Source organism: Opisthorchis viverrini (assembly GCF_000715545.1).
Source record: "Opisthorchis viverrini unplaced genomic scaffold opera_v5_251, whole genome shotgun sequence".
NCBI classification, from domain to species: domain Eukaryota; kingdom Metazoa; phylum Platyhelminthes; class Trematoda; order Opisthorchiida; family Opisthorchiidae; genus Opisthorchis; species Opisthorchis viverrini.
In genome coordinates this window covers 474741-494014 of record NW_008751908.1, presented here as the reverse complement: position 1 = coordinate 494014, position 19274 = coordinate 474741, and the positions used below count along the sequence as shown (strand labels likewise).

The following is a 19274-nucleotide window of genomic DNA, read 5'->3' as shown; positions in this document are numbered from 1 at the left end:
TCCATGTTATCCAGGCAACTCTAGTGAGAATTGTGTGAACTTATCTTTATCCTGTAGGCTAAATTTTAAGCCAAATGGAGTGAAGTCTACAAATTAACTGATGGAATCCATATGAAACTATCCAGACGATGTCGTCTAGCTTCAAGTTAGCGTTATCCATACACTTCAGAAGTCATTTATTATCGGGACTATGATCTAAGACCATCAAGTGTTCTTTAAAGTAGTGCTTCAAGCACGGCGCGCTGATTGGTTATCACACCTGAGTTGTGCTGATCACAAACATTTGAGAATACAGGTCAGTCCGACCCAACATCTGTTGTCTGTGTGCATTCTGATGCGATTTCCTCGGAAGGAGTTGACGATCAGCCAGGTAAAAACACATTACAAATATCAGAACGGTTGCAAACTGAGCTCCAGACTGACGATAGATGTATCAATTAAGGGGAAGTGTGGTGATTGGTAATAACATCCTTCGTATGTTTTACTGTTTGAATTGACGTATCAGACACGCACAACGCATAGGTATGTAGGAAACACTTGCTTTTTCCAAACCACATAGATTTGTTCTTATTCTCATTGTTTTTGTATCTTAAAAATACACCTACTAGGTGTGCTGAGCGCAAGGCTGGCGAAACATATCGCAACAAAACACAGTTCCAACCAAGCAATATTCGCAATTGCCAGTGTCTAATGAAAGACTTACGAGGAACATTTCGTATATCGGTTAGTTTCAAAATCATACTGTTTTTCGGTTTGGTGGCCCTAATCTTCTGACTGGCTAGTAAGACAATAACAGTTGAGTGCGACTTTCAACAGTTTGGTCCGCATGCCACAGTGCCGTTCGGCTCACTGAAAATTGAGGTCAGTAGTTTACTTACACAGTTCTTGCTCACTCGCTAAGAACCTACCTGCTCCCTTTACTTACTAACTTGGTTACTTAATTACTTGCTTACTTTACTTACTTTACTTACCTGTTTGGTCACCCTTTTATTCACCTGCTTACTCATGCATTTAAATGCTTTCTTACTTGCTTACTTGCCTACTAATTCGAATACTCGATTTATTACTCATCTACGCAACTACTCAGTTGGTTCTTGCCACTGTTTCCCGGAAACCTCATGACTTCCAGGCCCTGATGAGTCGAGCTCGACTAAGAAACCGAACATAAATGACAGCACTTCACTGTTCACGCGCTCGTTCTAGGATTTGTGAGGTGTGTGGCGGCACGTCAAAGCTTCATCTACCTCAGAGTTCTCCGCCACAATGCATCCGGATGAGAAAGATGGAGGGACATAGTTTCTCGATGTAGTTGATGATGTATTCATCGCGAAACCTAGTCTCTCTGGCGCTGAAGAGTCTTGGAAGGTTATCGGCAAAATCACAGGTGAGTAAAAAAAATGGCAAACAGAAGCACTAGGTGTAATGGTAACAATACTTTTACCTGTGTTCTGGCTAGGACTAAACTTGCAGTCTCCTTCATTGTAAACTTCCGCAGTGAACTTCCACTGTCAGACATAGTAAATCTACCCTCAGGAATCTTAAATTACCAAACCCATAGCTAGTGATTGAATGATGAGTTCGATAGGTCTGGCGCATGACCGACCGACGGAGTTGAAAATCGACCACATAACTGGGCCTAGTCTGAAATAAAGTGGGGTATATAGCCCGATACTTTGACTTCTGCTTGCAGTGTACTGCTGAATCTCTTGTTTTCACAGAATTTCATTGTGCCCACTCAGCGGTGGCTTTTACGTCATCCCCGCGTCTTCCAACACTTTGCTGCTATGCGTACTGTCCAGGCCATTCTCACTTAGTTGTGTCTTAGTCCTTCCCGTTTACTCCGTCCAAGATTTAATTTCGTGTAGTTTGGCTACGATAATCCTCTGTCTTTCTGTGGAAACACAAAGATTTGAAGTCTATTCCTAAGATAAGCTTTGTCCCAAAGCCTATGTTTGCTGAATAATGCGAACGTGAAAGTGAAATGAGAAAATTGCGCAGTGATGAGTTCAATTCCATCAGCGTTCAGAAAGTGGCGATGAACACAGTAGTCTCCGCCAAAAATCTAGGAGACCTTGAAATGGTGTGTGCAACCCTGCCATTGTCACTCGATGCCTAAAAACCACATTTTCCCTCATAGTTTGACTGCTATAAAACACATATCCTACATGGTTTCTTTGGTGTCGAATAATTATATCAGCGCTTTGAATCCTGCAGTGCATCCTGACGCACACCTCCTTATGTCGTCGTGAAGCTGCTGACATGTCCTTGCCATCTGTGCCTTTTCCGCGGCTACACATTGAGGCAAACGAAAAGAACAAGCCTGGGACCATATGGTCTTTCTGGAAGGTACGCTTTTGTGAACACGCTTGAAAATCCGCAACTTCAAGTAGACGTGAGTTACACTTTCATAAAAGGATTAAAGTCCGCAGAAGTCTAAGTTATGTTGGAGAGAAATCCTGAAGGCGCACAGTATTTCGCTGTCTATCAGTTTCCCAGTGGAAGTGACAGCTTCAAACCCTCACTAAAGAATAATACGTTGCCTATTTGAGCGTCAAGCTATGTGCGATTTTTCCGAAATTGCATTGCACCTGAGAGTACAGCTCAAATGGCTAACTCATTTTCACCTGACGGCTTCCACAATCTGCCCACGACAGCAGATTTCCGGAAGCGTTTTTCCTTCCCTGGTGTGAACGGCCCTGACTACCATACCATTGAACCGACGACCAAGTAACGAGACTTTCTTCATTCGCATGGTAAATCAGGCGGACATGCCCGAATGCGTAGTTCGGTTACGGTGGACGATCAGTAACTCTCCCAAAGTATTTACCTATTTTCTTTATGGGGTTGTTCCGACGTTCCAATGAATTGATTTTACTGTTAAGATTGAATTTGACTTCTGTGATTATTGCTCGTATATTATATTTAGGTTTCATATAATGTCCGCCGCCCAAGCTAGAATTTTCATTCATATTGGTTACTCAAAGCTAATCTTGATGTTCCTTCAGTGAGAATGACAGCCAACTGTTAGGAGAACCAGCTCTGAACACAACTGCTAATGGAACGGATTTAACGGGTTGTTCTTCCATTGTCCCTGATAGATGAGTCCTATTTTTAGTGCCATTTTTGACCTACCTAGAACTTTCCACATGAGCTTTGTAAACAGCCCGTTTTCGGCTGCACATGACACGCCTGTATGCGTCAGTGTTCAATAGGTCATCTGATTCACACTTCTATTGACATATATAAACAAAAATAATGTGGCTCCTGGGTCAAGTAATAAAATGGCTATCTTTTGGTAGTTTTAAATATTTTCTGTATCATTCCAGGCTGGACCGTTATGTGTTAAGGCTGACAGGGAGCGACCCAATCCCATCTGATATTTGGCAACTACTGGAAGGTTTCCGTCCCGAATTCAGAACATCTTATGTTCAGTTATGTGTCCAGACATGTGTAAAAGACTCAGTTTGTCTGGCTAAGATTCTGTGTCAAACAATCAGTGTCTTGTTCCACAAACTCGAGTGCTTTCACACATGAAGTTTCTTGGATTGGAAAACCAAGAAAAAACATATCAATGGCCGGCACAACTGTCAAACATCTCCTATCGAGCATCCGCAATCCAACTATAGTCCTGAACACAAAGAATACGCTACTTTTTTCACGAAACAGAAACGTGTTTTTCAACATTAATGGCGTAGAAGTATCGTGATATCGAAGGAAGATCACTACCTGGGGAATACCACAAGGTCTTTTCGTCGCCGTCAAGAGTATTGATGAAGTGCGGTTTGCAAAGTCACCAAGACCAACACATCAGTATTGTGTTTCTTGAAGTTCGCTCGACGGATAAACTTCGCAAAGCCAACCAGATAGAACACATTCGTGGCTCATGCAACAGCACCAATCCAGCCAGCTTGTTTGAAGGCTGACTGGACAACACGAACACCAACTTACCAAGCTGAAACAAACACCGTAGGAATCGTTTGAAATACCGCGAACAAGAGCCGCAGCATCCAGATTACGTAGGTTACAAAGGCGGGAATGAGACCATACTGCACCCAGAAAAAAAGTCGGAAGGAAATGCAACTTGTCGTTTCCAGCTTTATGGGCTCAGCTGTAATTGGAAAGGGAAAGATATGAATGACGCTGTATCTTACACATCAGTGCATTAGATAAAAATTCACATATTTGTACCATCTTAAGTAGCATAACAAGTACCTAGTTATCGAAAAATGCTCTTATTTGCGTTTGGTTCTGACAAGAGACAACTAAAATCAGCTAAATCTCCAGTCTAAGATGGTTTCCTTTAAACAAATTTGCTGCGCAAAGGCAGCTTATATTCCAGATATTTCAATATTTTTTCTAGTCATGATGGGTTACTCATAAGGCGGGTCGAAAAGTTTTCAGCAACCTTACTGGTAGTATGTTATGTCCAAACAAAAAAGTACCTGATTTCTTCTCGTAGCTTATTACCTATTCTGGCTAACTGAACACCCCTCCTCATTGCCTCAAATTATCCTATGGATTATTATACATTTTCAAGGTTCTAATTTTATGGTCCTGTTTGGAAAGCACTTGTGGAAAACATGAAAAAACCCACCTAGTGTAAACATCAGCAACAAATTTCCGCCTACCAGAAGCAGGACTGTGACAAGAAACAAGATCTGCACCAGCGGCACGAGCAACCATAATCCAGGAAGATCACGGAGTACCTTGGATACCAAGCTCATTAGCCGCTGCGTTGCATTCAGATTGACCNGAAAAGTTTTCAGCAACCTTACTGGTAGTATGTTATGTCCAAACAAAAAAGTACCTGATTTCTTCTCGTAGCTTATTACCTATTCTGGCTAACTGAACACCCCTCCTCATTGCCTCAAATTATCCTATGGATTATTATACATTTTCAAGGTTCTAATTTTATGGTCCTGTTTGGAAAGCACTTGTGGAAAACATGAAAAAACCCACCTAGTGTAAACATCAGCAACAAATTTCCGCCTACCAGAGGCAGGAATGTGACAAGAAACAAGATCTGCACCAGCGGCACGAGCAACCATAATCCAGGAAGATCACGGAGTACCTTGGATACCAAGCTCATTAGCCGCTGCGTTGCATTCAGATTGACCATCCTCCATTTGGAATTTGGGTGCCAAAGTTTGGTTGTGATTAACAGTAGAAGGAACTGCAAATACAAGATTAATATAGAACGCTCAAAACTGACATTCTTTTTGACCAGAAACCCTCACTCAGGAAGTCGCGACTACCCCATCAAATGTTTCTACTCTCTTGTACCATCAAGGGACTTCCAGTTTTCTACGACTGCAAAAAGCTTTCTTTCTGCGGTGAACAAAATGTTTTAATGATAGTTATAAATTTAGCGATGGTATTTGACTTTCACCAGGTGCAATTAGCGTAATTACCTAACAGTAATTACCTATAAGCAGTCAATTAGTTGATGACGCCTATAATCTAATACGTTTATTTCAAACAACAATGACAGAATTCAAACCCGAGGAAGTCTACGCACATCCAAGCGGTCTGTTACCACGGTGCAAATTGATAAAATCAAATACAATGCTTCTTTTTCCGTTCCCATTCCGTTCAAAATTCGGTCATGGTCAACATGTACAGGTGACTTTGTCAATTTCTACTCTATAGATAGGTTTGAAATCGATCACAACCACAGCCGCAAATTTTGCAAACAACAGAATAGTAATCGATGCAATCTATGCTTATAAAAATGTCATAAAATTAGCGAAGAGTAATATAATGAAGTTTAGTATATGCATAAGTCACCATAGTACCAAGTGACATAATATGTAATGTAAGATATATATGACAATGCAGCAATGTACATATATAACAAATAATACAATAGCGAATAGTGCACAACATGATATAATGATATTATTCAGCCTATAAGCCTGGGCCGTCTGTGGCGTCAACTGCTCTCGAAACAGATGGGCCACGTGCTCACTCTCAACTTGCGAACACTTTGACTGTCACACTTTTCCGAAAGTTCCTTTGGCCAGAAAAAAGGGATGCATCTTGCGTTATCTTTCTTGTGGGCCAGTTTACCTCTTATATTCATTCCATGCTAAGTTAAAGTGTTAGTATCCGGTTCACTTTAGATTCAGCGTTACTAATGAGACATTTACAACATGCGGGTATCAACGTCCGCCGGTTATGTGGGAGGATCACTAAAGTTAATTGTTCCCTTTCCATGAGTTGACCACCTTAATGGTCCGTGGAATAATTCAGCCACAATTTTGGTACTTCAACTGTTCCAGGAATAACGTCATGTTCGGACATGCTCGGCAGCAGAACTCGAGTTCCCAGTAAGAGAGAACCCCACTGTCCGTACATTTTATGCATAGAGAATAGCGAAGAAATAAATTTTAAACCAACTCACCCATGCAATGCAGCAGGAACAGATGAGCAGCACGAACAGTGCCTGACCAAATCGTTCGAGTGAGTGAAATAGTTGACCAGGCCACCAGCCAAGCCGAACATTTAAACTGTGGTGCACTATGGCCCGTGAAACGAGCAGGGAGAAAGCACCTGAATGAAAAATAAATTGAGTTCAACATTAAACTATCTTGCGACATCAGCCACCAATAACTGTGTATGCTTCTTATTTATTTGTATCATGAAATGGTCCAGGCAACTATTTAATAATTTGATAAAAATTAGATTTGCCTTACTGATGTCCATTGTACTGATCGGACGGTGTTCATGATCTGACGCGTAGATCATGATGGACAATACTCAAGTCCAAAAGAATGACCAGTCGGCTATCACTCAAAGTTCGCGTATATGTTGCACAATTTCAGTTCAGGTCACATTTGCTCCAAGGCCAGGATCGTCTTCATTCAGGAATCAAATACAAATTTTCAGCGCCAGCCTCACCATCAAAAAGAAACCTCAAACGCCGGCTATATCTCATTCAAATGGTCACTTGCCTGAGTATGTAAAATTTGAGGACAAAGGGGCCACCTGGTGAAAGCGAAAGAGGCCCTTTTTCCAACAGCCGTTCAGTAAAAACAAACACCCAGCTTAGTTTACGCCAAAGGAAGAATTAATTATTCATTCTTACTTCACCAATATTGGACGACGTTAGGAATGTTCCCTATCTTGCACAGCAGAAACCTAGATGACTGGATCTATAGGCCAACTGTTACAATAACGTGCCGTCAGGGCAGGGATGGAATCAAATGCACAACCTTACAAACACGGTGATGCAAATTTGTTGTGATGACAGAGCGGAGTAGAACCTCTCCCCAACGAACAAGAATGCCCTGAGAGATAACAGGTTTCCTGATACAGCAGAAAGAGAAACCATTTGTGTTAATCTTCTGCACATGGGCAATAAATAAGTTGAACCGAATAGAATAATTTATACAACCCCGAGATCTTCCCCCACTGTAACAGTTCAAACTTGGTTTATTAACCCGAACGGACAAATGAATAAAACTCATGTAGACTGGACACTGGAAGTGGGGGGGGGCAACAAACAGCACAAATGCATGGTCCCTAGATGACAGTTCCCTAAATGTTCCTTCATCATTTACAAAGTCCATCTTAATCGACCGCGTGTGACCGCACCTTTGTCTTGGCTAAGACAATGGCAATCTATTTATCCATCCGCCTACTTGGTTATTTACTAATTTACCCTCATGTTGTTTACCACTGTTTCCAGAAAAACACCGTTTCTGATATGCAGCCTAATTTCTTGTACAACTGGGCATACCACAATCTACCCAAAGACCCTTCTTGCTTAGTTCTTACCCCATACTGTCTCCATGGTAGTGTCTGCATTCAAAAGGAGGCAATACTACAGATCTTCTGTTGTTGCCAAATCGCTGTGTCTACTTGTACTTCTTTGCTTGTTACAGTCATTAAAAAACCGTACAGTCGACAACTGATGGCCGTTGTGCAGTTGTATCAGTTCATTCAAGGGATGGTATACACTGAAGAGGAATAACAAGGAAGACACGTACTCTTCGTCTTTGACCAACTGCATATCTGCCTAACTACACGCTGTATCTTGCGAACGGTTTTGCAACCTTGGTGTCGGCCGTTGGCTCCCTGCTCCGTCCACTATGGTTTGTCAAAAGGCCCGATAGCTTTAAACGACCTTCTATGGAGACGAACGGGAATTATCAAAATTGTAGTTATACAGTTATCAGGGAATCTTCCAAAAGGTCGTCCGGAATCTGTGTGATAGTGCGAAAAGCGCTGAGTTTAAAATGCTTGATTTTGATCGGCTCACTCTGACCAATCGGTAGAGACCGTCGCACGGCCCTTAGCCGACATGTACTAGATCCTACCAATCGACGTGATGTTTGGTTAGTTTGAGCGGGTCGCCTCCAGATACCAATATGAAAACTAGCAATTGGCATGCCAGCAAAATCGTTTTTCAGCTATGTTCTACGGTTATTCCAGTGATTCACAGATGAATTCGCATGAAAGAGGGTCAGGTCTAAGTTTCCTGGATGTTTTGCGGCCTTTTGATGAGTTGGTTTGTTACAGTCAAACCATAATCGCTGTATGAAAGATGTTGAACGTTATCTTCTATATGACTTGAGTAACTCATACTTTCCAACGCATCTTCAGACCGTCATTCAAATGGGTGAAGCCCATTTAGTCCTCTCAGTGTACAGTAAGCTCAATCTGGGCAGCAGCGCCGGCCTGATTTCATAAGCGCATTTGCCGTTTCACAAGCACAAGCTTCTCTCATAGATTCCCTTAGTCTTGCACAATGTTTCGTGTCATCATTTAAGTAGATTTGTTTTTCGTTTGCTATGGTGTGACAAGAGTAATGCACCACCATTGCTTATAATATGCTTTAACTAGAACAGAATCAGTAGAAACTTGCTAGACGTAATGAAGGATTTCAAACGCGTGATTCTTATTAACCGTCACTCGTTCTCCTGAAAATAGCAGGCAGTTACACTATGGGAGACATTTGGTTTCCATCTTTCGTATAAAGCTGCATGTCAACTTACTCTTCTAGAAGGGCACTTTATCATACTGACCAAGTAGTGTAAGCAGCACCCGAAAACGTGCTAATAAATTACCTACTTTTTATGGTGCTTCAAAAATTTTAATTTCGACGTTAACGTCCCCTCTTTTGTTTGAGTCCTATTGACACAATCGCTAGTGATTCATTCTTATGTTTACTAGTTTTGAGCACACAACCGGCCATGGGACAAGCATCTACCCATGACGAATGCTTGCACATACTGGAACAAATGCGTTTTATTAAAAACCATCTCCATAAAACTGGGTGTGCGGAAAACATAATACCCGTAATGTATACTGATAAAAGTGACTGTTATAAACCCTGTTATAAACGATAGATTCAGCTGGATTCAGTTGAGTATGTCATTAGAATTAAATTTCCATGCAAATAAGAGTAGTTGTTGAACCAAACTTATTGTTTTGGAGTATACCGATCCAGTAAAAAGATTTTGTTTTGCGTTGCACATGCTGATGTTTTCTACCCTTAAGACTTTCTCCAAACACAAATTTATTCACCAGTGTGCTATCGTCCCTCCTTTTCTGGTTTGTAACTGGACTGTGAGCTAGCATGCATTGCCAGTAACTGCCCTTAGGTGTTGGTTTTGGAAATCCGGTCCTGTTTTGCTAGAGGTTTTGGCCTTTAAAACCACAGTACAGTTAGCGAGTTACCTTTGGACTTAAACTCTACGTCCGCCTGGGCCCAGGCTTTCCGTTGCAACCTCTGGCTCAAAAAGTAGCTAGGCCTAGAACTAGTTGTTGCATTTTCTCCATCGTATACCGCATGGAAATAGAAAAGTATTCCCATGAATTCGTTGGTTTGACGAATTTTATCTTACCGAAAGTAAAATCTTGGTCCTATTTAACTGTTCATACGAGCTGGTTTTCTAGATGCTGTCCGGCTATTTAGTCAGGCAGTAGGACGTAGTGTCTAGCATCATAGGGAAACATGAGTGGCTCCAACGCTTTGCATGGTTGTCGGCTTGATGACCGAGCCTGCACTTCGACCGATAACGCCTCTTTACCAATGAAACAAAATGTTAGTACATGTACTGATGAATGTAAAGCATTTTTCGTTATTTTAGCAAATGTAGTGCCTAAACTTCTGGGACCTCACGATAAAAGGTGAATTACAATCAAACAGTCTGGTACTCCTTTGAGATATCTGCTTGTGTTACCATCGAAGACTATTTCGTTCTTGCTTGCAAAGAATACTCACAATATTCTGCACCCACAGCCTGGTTGATACTAGTGCAAACAAAACCAATCGAAAGCTAGAACAGCTCAGTCTAGCTAACAGTTATACTCAGTACCAATGTCCGACAATGGATCATTTGAATCAATAGATTAGCAATTATGCGGTGTAGCTTATTCCAACAAGTTGAACGAACAGTATGTTCTTCCACATTTTTATAGTCTACCGGGAGTATTACCTTTCTACCCCAAGAGGAGTTGGGAATCAACCAATGCAGGAAACAAAAAAAGAAACCTACCTATTAGGCCAAAGTGTGCAAGTACGAACAAGACCGGGATAGAATAGGTTGGGGTGCACATGACCAGCACCATGACGATGTAGGAAATACCTGAGTAGAAGAAGGAGTCAGTCTCAACTGAGCATGCATGAGTAGGTGCTTATAAACGCTTGGTCAACCAACGTTATAACTTTAAGTGTTTTAATGTTGTTGAACCACATCTAAAACGTTCAAAAGAGTATGTTTTTCAACGTATAAACAATAGGCAATACTCGTGCATCCTGACTAATGCGTGGCCATCTCCTTCCTCTACCATAACGAATTGCATCCGTAACTCTATCACAGTAGCTATTCAAATCACATCCCAGAGTTGCCAGCGATTGATTCCAATAGGAAGCAGCACTATCCTTTTCAGCGTAATCGGTGACTAAAACTGTAGCGACAAGAACAAACCAACAGCTGGTGCACGGTTCAAAGCAGGTGGCCACGATACTGATGAGAATGAGAGTGATTATATAAGGAGCCCAGAAAGAGGTGCATATGTACCGTATTTCCGGTATCCATTCTTTGATTTTGGCCCTAACATCATAGGAGTACATCAAAGTCAAACCTTTTCAAGGTAAAATTTAAATCTTCATTGCCGCTAAATTTAATGTGACGCCATAACTTATCCTGGAATGTTGTGTTTCTCAGCTGTTCAGAAGCTGACACTGCCTGTTCATGAGGACTATTTTGCCCGTTGGTCAAGTTCAAGTAGCTTCAGTGTCATGTTTCCCTACTTTGTAAACTGCAGAAATACTGCAAATATTGTGCCACCTGACGAGCGGTTGGCAGTTTTCCATCTTTATTCAGACATAAGAATGCTCGTTTTTGATTCGAAGTCACAATGTTTGATAAAATGTCACCGATTGCTAGACTGTTTGCTTGCAACCTGCTTTCTAATCTTAGCAAAAAGATCGACAACCTACTCAGTAACTAATGAACATCCCCAGGTTGCCAAAATGCACTTGTATTACTTAACACTATGGTCTGCTGAAACGAAATCATCAATCATCGACATTAAATAATGGTCTGTACGGGAAATTCTATAACAGATTGAACATAGGGCAAGAAGGACATGCTTAAGCGGCCTTCCAGTTGATACAAAGTCGTGTCCCCGTATTCCATGGAAATCAAAGCAAATACTTAGGACCTAACATAAAGGTCGCATAGCATTCCGAAGAAATTTCACCGTTAACATATAGGACTATCAGAGAATTGGCTTTAAAACTAAGACACCTCACCAAACGCAAAAGCAGGACAAAGCATTAGCTGTAACCATGGCCAACGCAGTTCAATATCTTCATTCAGGGTAAGCAACACCGAATCGTGTGACCTCGGGAGGCCAGTGTGTTGATCCTCCTGATAGTCTACTTTGAAACGTTTCGGGACGCAAACGCCGCCTATGATTTCAGTAGGTTCCAATGGGGGTTCGACACACAAGGGTGTAGAGCCAAAGCGGGGCCGGGATCTAAAATGAAAGAGAAGGAAAAATTTATATTCAAGCAAAACGTGACCATGTGTAACAAGATACTACCTTACCGGTGCCCTAAGTTTGAACGCTGTCACACTAAAAACGGTGCGTTGAACGATCGCTCTTTTCTGTGGGTAAATCGCAATGTCAAATTCTATTTTGCTCTTTAGCTGCGAGCTTGAGAAGATCCCTCCAACAAAACAACAAAGACAGATTTAAAAGTCTCGAAGAGGAGTTTGAAAACCCTACTTAATTGCTTTAAAATGAATGTATTTATTAAGACTATCTGTAAATTGTAGATAAAATTGAGCCAGTTGTATTAAGCACCGGTAAACGCAATCGCTTCATAAGTGTAGCTTGGGACTGAATAGTTGAGGGCATAAAACGCTCGTGATACAAATTCCAACCTTTACATGTGGCAGACTAAGTGCACTTTCTACCTTCCTCTTGGTCACCACTTAGCCAGCATCAAATCATAATAGGAAAATTAGGCTGGTGCCAGAAAAATTTCGGCATAACCAGCTGAGTGGTGGAAAACAGTAATTTTACCACTGGTGATCACCTGAGCTGTTCCTGTATCTGGTCAAACAAAACAAGCCACTTACATGACCGGCTACAACTGGTGTACAAATAGCCCGATGACATATTCATTTTACTCACAACTGGCCAGTTGCCATAGGGACGAATGATCCTGTGTAGCTTATCTAAGTGGTCTGACTGCATGTCCCCCGTAAATAGATTGATATCACCTTGAAACAGGTCACAACGTACATATTCATCAACGGTATCTACCACCCGGTCGAGTACAAAATGCCTTTTTAGCGTCCTAACTAACTAACAGCATACTGATAGGAATAATCAAGCATGACTGCTTCATGCTCTATCCAAACTTATTGTAAACAACTGTTAATGGTACAAAACACATAGATTCTGGTGGGAAAACAACTCAAATGCTAGTTTTCTCCGGCTTCATTGCAACCCTGGCTACCAGTCAGCCCATCTGAGTCTTGAACTCGTGCTGCGCTCATTATCAGCGTGCCAAAAGTAAATCTTTAAGTTTCAGTTCACATGCTCACTGGTCAAAATTGTGGATGCTTTATCTGCCCCCACCCTCACCACCCTTGAGTGGTAAACTGTTTTTGACATCTTGGATTCTATGGATCTAAGTATGATTTTCTGACAGAATAAACATTCAAAAAGTATGCTTGTTCTCTAGTCCTTGGCCAGGTTAATGGCCCACCAGAAATCGTTCTAGATTATTTAAGATTAGGGATGTTTAACTAGTCCAGCAAAACCAAGAGATGATATGTCGCAAGGAAAATATTTATAATTCTTAAGAAGTAGCAGGGAGTCATAATCCTTTTTATCGATCTTGTGAAGTTTTGCAGTTGATAGAAAGGTATATGTTAATTTCTTGGAGTCGCCTTTGGGCTTAAGTAGATTAGTATTCAGTGGCAGATTCATATACTAAATGCCAGGAAGCTGTGCAGTTATACAACTCTTTAAGTATTGATAATTTGTTTGACCTTGTACACTGAAATTCAATTTATGTCGCCCATCTTCTTTCCACTTTTAAGCAAGTGCCGCGTGGCCTTCTTTACGAATCCATCCCTTGATTTACCAACTGCACGTCTTCTGCAAACATTGTGCAAACCTTGAATATACGGCTGATCAGATCTTTTCATCTTATATTCTCCTGGCACCAAATGTTGTCGACGGCCTCCATACATCACAGCCAATTCATTCAAACTGTCAACATGGTTTCATTCACGTCAGCCGGTGTCTACTTGACTGGCAATCACACATGTGAAACCAAACTACCTAGCGATAGATGTAAGCCGCCACTATGTGACACATGCCGAATTTTCCAATCATTTACAAATCCACCTAAGGATGGTGGAGGAGTGTTAGTATGAGATAGTTTTTTTCACTTTTATTGCTTCTAACAATACCAGCTGACACAGTAGTATCAAAATGCAACTTCTTGGAAATCTGCGTCGTATGAAATTGCAATTTGCGTCTGTCAGGAACCAGGATGTCATCTTTACGAAAACTGCCATGAGCAGTTGCTCATCTTCAGCGAGAATTGGGCAGTTTCGAGGTCCCAAGTCAACTGTGGGAAAAAGCAGCACAAAATGATGTTTTCTTTTTAATTGAGCTGCTTACCGTAAATCGACTCTCTGGTATTTAATGGCAGACGCTATTTACAGTCACGTAATTTGAGGGTTACTTCAAGCCCGAATTTTCGGCTTCGGTTAAAATTTAACTCATGCCCCAAGTAATAAAACAGTCAAAAATAAAATCAATTGTTTTTTTAAATGAGCTTTTTAGTCTTAATTGGTCCAAAAAGATTTGCGAAGGCTGTATAAACGCAGAAACCTTTGTTTTTGACCGACACATCTAAATGATTTGTTCATAAATTGACTTTAGCTTATAAAACACTGGAAATAAATTAGCATGTTTTTAACTAAACTTAGCTGAATACGCACCTTAACCTATTAGGTGCCAGGAAGGCAAATATGAGGTATGCCCATAGTCAATAGAAGCCTTTTCAGTAGCCGAAAACGCTGTTTTTTATCAAGAATTACAAGTTTTACTACATAATACTCCTCTAATCCCTCCGACCAGCAGCTTGGCCTTTTGACACCATCTGTATTGAACCGTGTCCTTACATTCATTTTGGTAACTGAGGACTGCACCGATTAATAGTAGCTCAATTCTCTTTTATTACACACTTAAACATGCCTGAGCAATCTTACTACGTAATTGCTGTTTAAAAAGACAATAAATTGGTAAACCCGAGTATGTAAACAAACAGAGGCTCCTACAAATCCAGGTTCTCTAAAAGCTTTAGGTCCAATTCATTTTCTTTTTAACTTCAAGCTAGCCCAAAAAATTTGCTTTCAAATAATATCCTATAACTGTTTCGCCCGTAAAATTTGCGTGAAAAGAATACAAGTAACTAACCGTCTTGCTTTGGAGAAAACTGAGATTTGTTCATTTGATAAGTTTATGGAATTACAAAACAAAAAAGGTACCTTGATCTTTACCGTAAGATCAGCAGCTAACAGCTTGTAAAGACTAAAGTTTTGCCGGTTCTGTTAAAATGCTAACGTACTTCAATTACACCTCGTTAATTTAGTCTGATGTTCACGGAAACAATTGGCGCACTTATGACGGCATACTGAAAGAATCAAAATGTCTTGTTTGCAGCAGATTGTACCTCATATTTAGTGCACAGCACTGCAAAACTTGAATTTAAGTCCATTTTGTCTAAGCGGTTTTACATAAAAACGAGCAAAGACTCGTTTATAACGACGCCAAAGTGCCCGTGGCCGTTCAAGTACAATCCAGTCATTTTGAATGTCCAAGGTGCTCACAGCTCCCTACAATCCATGGTCTAGCCTGCTGTTGCGCGATCTTTCCCTTGGTGTACAGTAAGTATATACGACCTAAGTCATGAACTGCATCCTAGACCAGACTTATCAATCGCCCTACGGGCTGAAGACCTGTGTTAGGATCAGAATCATCAAGTAAGCTGTAAAACGCAGCCTGACTTTGAAGGAATAAAACATCCAGACTACGAAAGCTAGGCTAAATTGTCTGCATGAATCTGGGAAGCAGTTTCAAACCTCTTTCGGAAAGACAAATGAAGTGAGTGTGCATGGCTTGTCACATGATCGTCGAAAAATGAAGCCGTTCATTTACTACCAAGACAAACTGAATACTGCTTTTACTACAGACAGCTATAAGCCCAAAGTGGACTCTATTTTGCTAAAACAACATGTAGCCCTGCAGATTTATTACTGCCATTCTGACTTACACCCCTAATACCATCCTCCCAAGGGGCAGACTTCAAATGCATACGCTTCATTGCATCGGTTTTCGAACACAAGCCAAAAGAAACCAAAAGCAACAGTGCAGGTAAAATTGACAGTTTCAGAGCACTGGTTATCAGGCAACCGACCTAGAAAAGACTCAGGGGCTCTTACCCATCTTGCAACTTTGAAAAATATGAGAATGGCATTTTCATGCCGGCCCATGAATGTCACTAAAGGCCAAAGCCGGATAATACTTGCTTCATAACCTTTCTTGTGATTCCCATAAAAGCTACGAACTATACCTTAGTAAATAACCGCCAGGAAGTCATTGAGCGGCAATACATACTATTGTCTGCGTAACGCTAACGAATATACTACTCGCGCAAGATAGCTGGAATAATAACGCCAACTCCTGTTGAGATATACATCACTCGGTTTGAATTATCAAAGATCCCGAAAGAGGAGCAGCAGCAAATTTTGTTACAGAAGTGGGGCACTATCGTGTCCACTGGTTAACCGTACAGTGTATGCCTGAAGCAACTGCTGCAATCTATGGAACTATGGCAGAGGTGCTGCCAAAACTCCTTCCATAAATTGCGGCAGGCTTCAACGCTAGAGTATTTAGTGTTCCCGTTATTCGTTTCTGGGACATTTATAGTGTTTGGCTCCTCGAACGAAATTTTTGTCGACAACATAGAACAATACGAACCTTCTTGTTCCCGCCAATCACTAGAGAGATGGCGTACGTATGCCAGACAAAGAACTCACAGGCTTTTAGTATAAACATGGCGCGCGTAGCTTCCACATTGCTTCAAACTCCGCGCATATGAGTTAGGCTCATACAATTACTACGTTATTATCAAAAACATGAACTCAGAGACAAGCAGTTTAGCATAGTGTTGGGACTAGAATCTTTTGCTCCAGAGTTTTTTAAGCTTGACACTTCTGGGCATGGTGCAATGACATGCTACGTAAAAAGACACTGGCCATCAAATGAACATCCAGTCACGCATTCAATTATCAGTTACATTTGTTGTCTTAGATTGTACCATTTAATTTCGTGTCCGTAGTAAAAAGCCTGCTCAACAACACGGTCGTTTTGAATTGCGCTTTGTCGCTCTTTTCACCCCCTGTAACTGTTTGATTCTAGTTGTATCGTCTGGGTTCAGGATGACAAACTTTAGTCAAACCACGTCTTAATATGGCTATTTCCATAAGGTGTGAAATAATCAGATAGTCAGAGTGACGGGTGCTTGGTATGTCTCTATGGAACCCATACTTTTATGCGAGCTTGTGTGAGGAGTCGATTTTTCGTGGTTTTCTCTATGAATAGGGACAAAACGAATGAATGCTTCAAATTTCTGAGTAAAACTGATCAATATTTTGTGGTTGTGTTGATGACAAACGCTTCGTTTAAGAGAGTAAATCAAAATACAGTGAATACTGTTCACTTAGAACGTTGTAAATTGGTAAAAAATCAACAAATGATAATTTTCCACAAACTTATGGTGGCGTACTCATGCTGCTACCATTATATTCTTAGAAAAATTGAGAACACGATACAATAATGATAAATCGATCTCAAGAGAATTACTTGCATGAAATTCACAGCCTTGCGAATAGAATAGACGGTTATAAGGACCAAACAAAACGCGCACCAGAAAGTTCTATGAAACGCAACAAACCAACGTAAAAGCAGGTCGGTGAAATTAATCCATGGTCGAATTTAACAAAATCCAGTAAATGGCGTACTATAACCAAAAGTTCTGGCTACGGGTTTTTGAAACGTTTTATAGTTGTTCACTCACTCCCGCATAAACTGTCTTTAAAACATCATCTGGAGTTTGATACTTACTCCAAAGACAGGTCGATAATTTTCCATGGCGCTCCGAAACTTTGGAGCTTTCATTTTCTAGTGGTTATCTCGGTGACGTAAACTTCGTAAACATTACATTACATCATAACTATGATTCCTATGAGGACTTTCTGTTTTCCAGTGCATCAGTCTGAAAGTAACTGTGTGACTATGCACCGAGGAAAAGCAGTCCTTAAAGATTATTTCGGCCCAATGAGATCACCGGGTTGTTCCCTCAGTAGAGACCGACAAGGATGCGTACATTACCATTACACGATTCCCCCCATCCATTACACTGAACACTGGCCAAATTTGGTGTTTCCTCTGAAGAAGGTTTTATAGCATTCCAGTATTAAACTTCTGAGTGCAAGCTTTTAAAGGCGTAGTTGAAGGTTTCTCAGCCACCTTCCTTTTGTAGTTCTCTGGGTGCCCTGGCAAATTTCATCATGATGTGTATCAGTTATTCTAAAGCCTCAACTCTCCGGCCTGTCTCGAGATTGCAGGACGTTATCGAAAATTCCAAGATTCAATCCGTTATGCGTTGATCATTTTGGAGAATATATGTGGTAGTAGATGTTTAATCTATTTTAACTAGGTTCAGCCAAGCGTCAGGGTTCATGGTGAGAAAAATAAGCTGAAATTTGACTAATTACACAAAACCAGATCTTACCCTCGAAGACTGGCAGGAACTCTGCAGTCACATAGTGCGATATCATTGTCTATATACGTTTTTTCGATGGTATCCACTGAGTGAATCCTCTCTGGCGTACAATTATGCACACAGATGGGTACCGAATATGTTGGATTCATAAAATTTGTGTGCATTAGGAACCTGCAGGCTAAGAATTTATTTCAAAGGAAGTCACTTTTTCGAACTCATATCCACTGCCTCCAATGCTGGTACAACATTGTTTTTCATTCCACAGATATTTCCGTAGCAATCATAATTTTCGAAAATTATGCTGAACTCACTCGTGGATAACATATACACCACCGAACTCAGCTGTTTTACAATGCTATGAGATTAATCGCGAAACGAACCGCTATGACAAAAATAGACACAACTGTTACGGCAAACGGAAAATCAGTGCACATCTCCACAGCATCCTCCAACAGTTTGTAGTTGCATTGCTTACAGTGTCGGGCTGAAAATATCATTTTAGAAGAGTTAAACAAATCCCGTTCGTTCATTTGCTCACTGTAGAAGTTCGGAGGGAGAACCCTCTACTAGTGTCCAATTTCACAGGCAGTATCATTGATAATAAAGCCCGATAAATTGGTCAGCCCAGCCTGTGGGCTCTTGTCTTTGCTCCTCTTTCAGGACGCGATCTGTGTATATGAGAACGCCGTCGTCCAACGGGAAGCACCTGAATCTCCCTAACCTATTTCTACACTGAACGTTGTGCCTTCTCCAGAAGGTCGATCCTGCCACTGTTGATGAGAAATCACTCATTTATGGAATGAAACCTAAGAACGAGGAGTCCATCCAGGCTTCTCGATTCATGTTCGTTTTTATTGTAGCAGTCGCTTCCTTCGTGTATATAGGAGGTTGCTTTCGTTCAGCGACCGTCGGAACATCAGATAGAGACATGTGGCTGAGC

At 41.0% G+C, this 19274-nt stretch overlaps 1 protein-coding gene across 1 annotated transcript in view; it reads right to left on the bottom strand.

The window, feature by feature from the left end:
* The window catches only part of T265_09034 (hypothetical protein), a gene marked incomplete at both ends in the record, with an annotated part of 40137 nt that extends 21479 nt beyond the window's left edge, over positions 1 to 18658 (bottom strand). Inside the window, 8 exons of the mRNA XM_009174998.1 lie at positions 3949 to 4108; positions 4595 to 4730; positions 4994 to 5173; positions 6404 to 6552; positions 10506 to 10595; positions 11768 to 11994; positions 18344 to 18505; positions 18540 to 18658. Coding sequence (XP_009173262.1) covers positions 3949 to 4108; positions 4595 to 4730; positions 4994 to 5173; positions 6404 to 6552; positions 10506 to 10595; positions 11768 to 11994; positions 18344 to 18505; positions 18540 to 18658 — 1223 coding nt within the window. The remainder of the gene's footprint in view (positions 1 to 3948; positions 4109 to 4594; positions 4731 to 4993; positions 5174 to 6403; positions 6553 to 10505; positions 10596 to 11767; positions 11995 to 18343; positions 18506 to 18539) is intronic.
* Positions 18659 to 19274: the final 616 nt, after the last annotated feature.